The 9,283-nt window shown below is 37.7% G+C and overlaps 2 protein-coding genes across 16 annotated transcripts in view; one reads left to right on the top strand and one right to left on the bottom strand.

Annotated features, from left to right (window-relative positions):
• Positions 1-440: 440 nt before the first annotated feature.
• Positions 441-6,743, top strand: LOC122245572 (cilia- and flagella-associated protein 157). Its single transcript, XM_043003500.2, has 8 exons — positions 441-587; positions 788-918; positions 1,094-1,184; positions 1,376-1,561; positions 1,749-1,991; positions 2,288-2,455; positions 2,656-2,838; positions 2,973-6,743. Exons 1-8 carry the CDS (start codon positions 453-455, stop codon positions 3,246-3,248), a joined length of 1,413 nt encoding a protein of 470 aa, XP_042859434.2. The 5' UTR covers positions 441-452; the 3' UTR covers positions 3,249-6,743.
• Positions 6,096-9,283, bottom strand: part of SC35 (SR family splicing factor SC35) — a 20,701-nt gene continuing 17,513 nt past the window's right edge. For 8 of the 15 annotated variants that reach the window (XM_043035233.2, XM_043035237.2, XM_043035235.2 and 5 more), the window contains exon 5: positions 8,247-8,884. In XM_043035233.2, coding sequence (XP_042891167.1) covers positions 8,872-8,884 — 13 coding nt within the window. In that variant the 3' untranslated portion in view covers positions 8,247-8,871. Of the gene's footprint in view, positions 8,137-8,246; positions 8,885-9,283 lie in introns of those variants that run through there. The other 7 variants (XR_006224338.2, XR_015192320.1, XR_015192322.1 and 4 more) reach the window with 1 other exon arrangement.

Genomic DNA, 9,283 nt, shown 5'->3' with positions numbered 1-9,283 from the left:
GTGTGTGTGTGTGTGTTCATTTATTTATTGATTTATAAAGATGTATATAAATGTATATTCATCTCTCTATATATATCTATCGCTCTGTATCTGTATCTGTATCTGTATCTGTATCTGTATCTGTATCTGTATCTGTATCTGTATCTGTATCTGTATCTTTATCTGTATCTGTATCTATATATGTATATTATCTATCTATTTATTTCTCTATATATTCATTTATATCTCTTAATTTATATGTTTATATATTTGTAAATATATGTAAATACATATATGATATATATACGTGTGCGTGTGCGTGTGCGTGTGCGTGTGCGTGTGCGTGTGCATGTGCGTGTGTCCCCTAAATACCTTGTATCCGTATGATTATATCAAATCACATATATACAGCATATATAATGCATATAGCAACATCTAACGACTAGCACTACCCCTTTCAGAAGGCAAAGCTGATGGCGCCCAAAGGAGGGAAGAAGGGAGGCAAGAAGAAGGGAGGCAAAAAGAAAGACAAAAAGGAAGACGAAGATGAAAAACCCAAAGAAGAAATTTCTGAACTGGATAAACATTACTACCTTAATCAAATATCAGTGAGATGGAATTAATGGTGCTATCTATTCCAATATTGCTATTAAATTCTTGCAATCGACATTAATAAACGAATGCACGTTATCCTTATTATTTTTATCGTTTATGTTTTCCCCGTTACTTTACTTATTACTTTAAGTACATTTTTTTTACCATAACTCTATTTACCATTTTAATGATATTCTAAATATCATTTCCCCAGGCACTGGAGGTTAAACTGAAACGTTCCACTACAAGATGCGATCAATTGGACGACGCTGAAAAACATGCAAGGACTCAGTATGATAAACTACAACAAGACAAGACTGACATCATCAAGTTCTTGAAGGACAGGTACGGCAGGGGGCTTAATTACCCATCCGTGTATCGCACATTTACATGAAACGTTTCTGATAACTTGTATTCAACAACTTGTCTATCTGATTAGTCTTTTATTTCTTAAGTAAGGAGCTAATAAGATATTTCTTCTTGTTACGCTTAGTATAAGACTTATTTTATCCTTTCTGAGACTGACGTCGAAAACTGACGAAGTAGAGGAATTGAGGAGCAGATTAACGGGGCTGGTCAAGGCCAAACAAGCAGAGAAGGAGCAGTATGAGGTAAGGCTAATCAAGCTTTGATTAACATTTATGGTTTCCTACAAACGGGTTCTTGGGGAGGAAGCCGAGAGATGCTTAATTACTTGCAAACGAATATGTATATTTAATTTATTGATATATAGTGATGAAAATACATGCATTCATCATTATCAGCAAAGCGTACTATCGCCCTTCTATATTTTGCTTCTCAGGACAGACTGACAAAGCTGGGAAAGGACGCAGAAAACACCCGACTGGATCTAAATGATCAGATCATTGCTCTGAGCAGGAAGTTAGAAAGTTTGGAAGAGTTTAGACAACATAAAGAGGAACTCGAAGCGAAGTTAAAGGGACTCGAAAAAGAACTTGCTGAAAACAAGGAGAAAAATCAGGAACAGGTAAATGAGAGAGGGGAAGAGGGGGAGAAGGAAAAGGAGGAGAAAGAGAAGGAGGAGAGGAGAGGAGAGAAAGAGAAAATGAGAGAGGGAGAAAGAGGCGGAGGGGAGGGAGAGGGAGAGTATGGGCAGGATTAGGAACCTTTAGGTAAACTCAAGACAGAAACCCTAAGCTTGAATCAAACTGCAGGTAAGCGTGCTCGAAAAGGCCTCGCTGGTCGAGGCTGCCGCTCTACGGACGGAGCTGGAGGCGCGCGTGAGTAAGATAACGGAGGACCTGCGTTTGGCGGCGCAGACCGAAGTGCACTCGACCACCCGCCGCGCCCTGCATGAGAACGAGGCCCTGACGCGCACGCTGGACATCTTCAGGGAGAGAGTCGCAGCTCTCAGGGCGGAAAACCAAGAGATGAGGGAAACTCTAACGGAGTCACAGGTAAGATGCAATATCAAGGACACACTTGCAGCTTCGCAATGAAGATCACCTATCAGCTAAATTGCCCTGATTCTAATAGTTATGATAGAATTAGTTAATCAACAGATCGGCAAGCTCCCTAAAAAGAACCTTATATCTATCCAATGAAGTATTGCCTCCCACTTCTTAAAATGATTACGAAGGGATCTTCAAATGAAATAAAAAAAAAAAGAAAAAAAAAATCCTCCTATCAATTACGTTGCTTAAAAAAATCCAAGATGTGAGCTTTAAACCATTCATACGTCGTGTTTTCACAGGTTCGAGAGGCATTATTACAAGACACGGTTCGAAGGGTAACGGCGCGCGGTGAGCGGCGAGCCCGACTGTTGCAGGCAGTCACAGATCGCGCTGAGCAGCACGCACATGTGTGGCGTGACTATCACCGTTTGGCCAGAGAGAACGAGAGACTTCGAACAGATTTACAGGTTAGTTGTCAATTGTCATTGTTATTTATAAGATAATTATTTCATGTGATTTAACGGAATCTCGTCCCTGATACCCCCATGTAACAGATGAATATTAAAATCGTTTATTAGAGGTATGTACCCATATGCACATATATTATTACAAAGCCTTGAAAAGTTTTACAAGTTTTCAGCAATTGCATTTCCTTTGTTTATCCCAGGTCATGCAGGCTCAGCTGGATGCAGCCACCCAGACCACTCGCGATCTACGAGAACGTACTGCGGAAAAGGACATCGCATTGGACTTGACTGCTTCACATCTACAACAGGAAGATGTTGCGCGCCGAGCCATGCAAGATACGATCAAATCAGCATTAAGCCTCCTGCATCACGCTGCGTTTCAGGTAATTACGAGATGCTATTCCAAAATTCACCAATCATACGGAAAATCTTTCCTTCTACCTCTATTGCCGTTTTTACACCCAAAGTCCCGAAATTGGTAAAGTAAACATTCAAATTTACGTTATCTTTTGCTTAGGAGGGAGAAAGCGGCGATTCGGACAACGTAGCTGCCATCCTTCAGCAGCTGGTTAACCTCCTCACGGCTGCCGAATTCTCCCACATTCCCGGAAACCAGGATTCGGATCACCCCAACGCCTCATCAGATTCGGTCGCTCCCAGCAAGGCCGACCAGCGGAACCATGCCTCCGAGAGCGGAGATCAGGGCGAAGGGCAGTTCAGGTATCGGTCGGGAGACTTGGGCTTCCTGCCACGCCCTCAAAAGAAAACGAAACCTCAGAGGCAGGATTCCTGATTTCTCCCGCAGTTGATCCATGGCTGATGCATGGCATAACCAAAATATGCATACCTTGATGGCAAAATAAACAAGTCAATCATGTAAGGTTTCTTATGAAAGCCCCTATTAAATGGTAATCTTTATTCTTATTTCATATTGAAAATGGTGCCGATTACATGCATGGTAATCTGTGGCCGCACTTCAGTTTTCGATGAAGGGGATTGGAGTAGCGCTGAGAACTACGTCGATATTGTTCCGAGAATTAACATCGGAAACAGGGAAAATAACCTGATTTTAACTGGGTGATTAAACATGTATCTAATGGGTATTTAGTGACATCCATTTCAATATTCATTTAACCCATTGCCGACGGGGGATAGATTTGCTTACACAGGCTCCAGGATGAGTTTTATTTCTGATCGAAGGACTTCTCTACAAATTTTTAATTTTTCCCCCAACGCCCTTTTAGTCACCATTGTAAGCTAGAGACATTTTATTGTTTTTTGTTGTCTTACTATTTTAGAAATTTCTATAGTCATATCACAGGCTCTCATCAATCTGCATGACTAAAAATGTGTAGTTCAGGTCCATATCAACTCATTTTTTTTTCTTATACACTCATGATAGAAGTATTACTGTTTTAGGGGACAAAAAAAACTTATTTTTCTATTATTGTGCTGTCACACGAACAAACACGAAACTTTAACCATCCAAAATGAAGAGTTGAGGAAAAGGAAGGAAACTTGTGCTTTGGACAGTGATGCCACCATAAAAGGCATCCATACTGCACAGGGTCACATTGTATGCATTGACATGTGTGAGTCACCTTCCTCCTCTCGTGTCTGCCTGCACATATTTCATCTGCGGTACTTTTAGAGCAAAGGTCGAACTTGCTATGTGCCATCACTCTATAGAGTATAGAGCTTGCTAAGTCCGTAATGGGTGCCATCCAAGGCTCGCTTTCTCCTGCTGGTGCTAGAAGAAAGTGGTGCCATCTAGATTTTGTAAGTGAGTTGAAAACCATTTTGCTTATTATTACGGCAGTTATAATAATTATGACCAGTTGTCAACATCACTCACTCATTACTTATAGTACAATAAAATAACAATGATCCAGAATCCCCGAATGCCATGACGCCCATTGTCAGGCAAGAGGTCCTGCGTCATGTATGACAAAAAACACGTCATCCGTCGTTAACGGGTTAACAAGACCATTTTTCTGGGGAACGGAAAAGGGCATCAGTAATCCTGGATTAAGTCTACTTAAAACGTTTCAGTAATGAATATTATGAACACTAAGACTGGCATCTTTCTTCAGAATCTGACCCATTTCTCTAAGAAAAAACAAAACGATATTACTAAGACTTTTTGCTTAATTTTAAACTACCATTCTCTCTAACTATAACTCTTCTTTAAAAAGGTATACTATATTTTTGTGGTGAAACGTAGATTTTGGGTACATGTGGACAATCGAGAAGTGCTTGTGGGGCTTTATTGGTCATGCACGATCTACTAACGGAGAGGTGACCAACAGCGCCGTGTTGTGCACGAGGGTCTTCAGTCTAGACCAGTGGTCCCTGGTCAATGCTAGAATGAACTGACTTTCGACAATTACCTTTATCAAAATTGATTGACTGACGTATCCATGACCTGTATGTAACTTGGTTATGTCTTCACTAACGGTCAGTGTCTGGTGTATTGGTTCAGCATCAGCACAGGCACTTTTACTAGTTTGCCTATGGACACAACGCTCCAATACTTATTTGCCAGATTGCATTGGAAGTATATGGATCCTACTGATACTAACAGAAGATTGCCTATATAAATCTATCCAAAAAAATAACAGAATACCACTTGTGTTATAAAAAATCTCCATTTAATATCTTGAGTGACCAAATATAAGCGAAGTCAAGGATAAATGCATGCGTACACTCCAGCGCCTGCTTTCTTCGTCCCTGCAGCTATAATCCCCTCGGCCCAGTAAAAAGGAGACTATTGTTAAAAAAAAAATAATAATAAACACGATAAACTATATAAAAGTGATCTTCCATATATGTATTTCTAGCTTCAGTGAGGTAAATTCCTCCTAAAATTTTAGGATTCTCTAGAGTATAGGAAAATGTTCATTTGTATAGAAAGCCCTTCGTTCCTTTTAACCCTAATTACAGACATCTACAAGCTTTTTAAATCCCTATCTAGTTTCATAATTACAGCTTGCTGCGTCTCCATTTCTGGGGTTACATCGAGCAAGTTGGCAGAGTAAACTCCCCTGAATGGGGCCTTCCGGAAATTATGCAACATAACAATGCATTTGTAGATTACAAACTTGAATTTAAATTTGATTACTTACACGATATGTTCAGTATATTTTATATGTACATAGACAGTTCCACAAGTAGACATTTTCTGGGGTAAACACGTTCAAACACCTACATGCAAAACACAAATTCATCCGGTTAAAATTCACTAGTGTTTTTTGTCATACTGCCGTAAGCAAAATCTACAATGTACTCAAACGATGCTTTGAAGGGTTACGTTCCCTTACTTGCTAGATGGTTGTACATATATATATATTCTGCTTATCGCTATATTGGATATATTAATGATTTATGATTTAATGATTGAATGTTTCACATACTCTTTCCTTGCACTGGCTTGTAAGTCTACTTTACCATTAAAATTGTCTAGAATTTTTTTTTTTTTTTTGAAAATCCCACTTCTGAATTTACCTCCTTTGATCCTTCTCAAACATTAAGTTTTCTTTGTTATGACAGACAACAAAATGTTACTAGTGCAACTTTATTTTAATATCGTTTTTTTCATTCAGCCGTTTTGATGACAAGAGGTTGAAATAAAACCAAGAAATAAAAGCACCTGTTTATTAACGATAATATGTACTTACCTCAGAATAATTGCAACCCACAAATGTAGCCTTCTCATTCCTTATAATAAGTTCAAACGAAAGTGGTTATATATTTGCAATAGGTTTATGTAAATTCTCTGCCTGTAATGGTGCTTTGACAAACGGATATGATACTGCATATTCCAATAATTGTAGTAAGCAAGGCTAAAATGAATTTCCAAGTATTTTTTAATTAGAGGGGTGTAGCTTTTGTATAATCTGATAAATGGTATAACCATTTTGACAAAAAAAAAAAAAAAAAAAAAATCAAGGTAGCTTTATACTGGCGCAGAAAGTAATTCTTGTCATGTTTTTTCATAACAGCAGTTTCATGTTTTAACAGCAGCAAACATCACTTAACATTAACTTAAGTAGTTTATAAGAAAATCAGTCTAATAAGTGAATTCATGCCTGTAACTCTTTTTCCTGATCTTAAATTTCAAATTCTGTACTGTAGAGCATGTTAGTCTTCTAGCCCCATTTATCAACTTAAAAAACATTACAAGTAAAGGAGAGATGTTACTGCATATCGTTCAAGGACAGGTTAATAACCGCGTGTGGGGTGTGAATGTGTGCTCTGATTTGTAATATATTGTTACAGTTTTGCCAAATCTGCAAATCAAAATTATCTGAGAGAAGATTGTGAATTGTATTCTAGTATTACCAAACATTCAGCAATATCGAAAGTCAAATATTCTAATTAAATCCAATGAATTTATAAAAGCTATAATTCAATTCAGTTTCTTTTAAACCTTTGTGAACACCCTGTGAAGGACGGTTATTTTAATAAATCTTGCACTTAGTTTTTACCACCACCTGAAAAAGAACCAAATTAAAATCCTAAACTCCAAACAGCAGGTTTTATAATCATGTATTATGCCTACTAACTAGGCATCAAAACATCAACTAAATGTAACCCAATCACACAAGGTTTCATGTTAACACGAAACCAAACCTGAAAGTGAACATTTTAATTATGAAAAATAAAAAAAATAAAAAATAAAAAATAAAAAATCATGATCAAATAATTAACAAATATATGAAAAAAGGAAATAAAAAATTATATTGAATACCAAATATATGTGCTCTGATTATTGCATTAGGCAGGTACCTAATCCAAGGATCAGCTAGTAAAGAGCACAAGTGAAAAAATAAAAAAATAAAACAGCATTACGAAAAATGTGTAAACGAATAAAGCTTTACAACCAAAAGAGAATATAATAATGAATGTAAAAAATTTCCAACATGAACAATAATAACAGCGCTGTTAAAAGTAAATAAATAAAACGAATTACTATTATTAACCATCATTATTACTACTACTATTATTATTTGTAAAAAAATAACAACAGTAATAACAGTAATAATAATGATAATAAATAAGACGACTACTTTCGATTAAACTTTTGTTCCATGACCTGTGAAAGCCAGTGCTTTTTTTTAACCCTCCCACCCTTCATCCCTAGCGTTGCAAGGGTTACCACAGCTGCAGCGAGTCACCACTCTCAGGTGCCCGCACACAGCTGCCAGTCGCCTCCACAGCATCACAGGGCACCACAGTGTCAGCACTCAGGACAGGATAAATCAGTTAGTACACTTGTTACTAACAGTACCAATCATGGTAACATGACTAGTAAAGTAGGTATTTCTAAGGAATGTTCAGGTCAATATTGTAACAGTTTTCTATTGAACTGTACTCCTTGAAGGAGACAAGTGTAACCAAAAAAAATTTGTAGGGGGTAAATGTAAGAGGGAGACTCAACATTAGAAAGAAAACAATTAAAATAAAATAAAGAGTGAAGCAGGACAGTATGGGATAATGACAGGTTTGTTAATGAGTAAGGTGGAGTGGTCTGGTGCCCTGCGAGCCAGTACTGTGCCTTGCGGCCCCCCCGTCGGCTGCATGCCTGACTGGCTCTGCCTCGGCTCCCGCCATAACACCGCACTACAGCAACCCGCCATACTCCACAGCAACACAACAGCAACAGCAACAACTGCCACGCCCTGTGCGCGTAGAAATATACATCAGCACAAGGCTTTTAGAAAGATAGTTTATACACACAATACTCATTCTTACCAGCCTTTCGGCATGTGGAATAGGAAAGTCCTGTCAGTGACATTATGTCAATTTTATTTCCTAAGCATACAAAGTTAATGCACATGACTAAGTGTAATCTGACAAAAAGTTTTACTGAAAGCTTGGAGACAATCTAGGATAAGATTATGATGGGTACTCTTCTCCATACAACCAATTGTGAACATTGTGGGGAACATTTCCATGCTTAACCTAGTTCAGACCAGATTCTATGGTAATAATAAAAATATATTTTTAAACTAATTTCAACTTACTTTCCATCATTACCATATTATCTGGCATCAAAGAAAACAAGTCTTTTTAGAAGCCTTAATAATTAAAAACAAAAACCATTCCAGTGGTTCCAAACTCTTGTACCACCGTAACTAAAATGGGTATCCCAACAAATGATAGAAAAAATTACATAACTAATGAGCAATATCCATATAATAATTATATTGCAATCTGGAGGTTCTGAACATTCCCAACATATGCAGGTCTAGAGGACAATGATCCAGTACACAGTAAGCACATGAAAATTAATAAGTACCTGCCCAGCATGCCAGTACTGCAAAAATCTGGACAGGAATTGAGAAGTCTTCTTGTGATGCAGTGATTTAGTTGATTGTTGATGAATGGATGCAACATCCAGAGTTCAGTGCATCTCACTCCACGGACCTGTAATGTGGAATCAATGAACAATGGATACTTTCTGAAAACATGGATAACCTTCTGAAACAAAAAAGAAAAATCGGGCTAAATTTTCCAAAACCATTAAAAAAATAAAATGCATATCCTGAAATAAGGATAATGAAAAGAACCACTACTGTCCACTACTTTTAACTAAAACTACAACTAATAACAATCTCTTGATATCCAATACCCGGCACAAATGAGGTTCACCTGAAGGTCACGATTCTGCCATTTTTTCCACTGGCACAACACTTTTTACAACAGGAATTGTGCGGGTGGGGCTTAGATAAACATCTACACAGGAAACATAACGTGATGAAAAATAAGAGTAATAATTTGGTGACCATAGCAATGATATTTGCTTTGGGGATAGAGCTTATGACC

This window comes from Penaeus japonicus, unplaced genomic scaffold, assembly GCF_977035675.1.
Source record: "Penaeus japonicus unplaced genomic scaffold, GWHDUDI00000001_assembly GWHDUDI00000026, whole genome shotgun sequence".
In the NCBI taxonomy this organism is placed as follows: domain Eukaryota; kingdom Metazoa; phylum Arthropoda; class Malacostraca; order Decapoda; family Penaeidae; genus Penaeus; species Penaeus japonicus.
The sequence above is the reverse complement of the archived record's forward strand: the minus strand, read 5'-3'. Positions and strand labels throughout refer to the sequence as shown.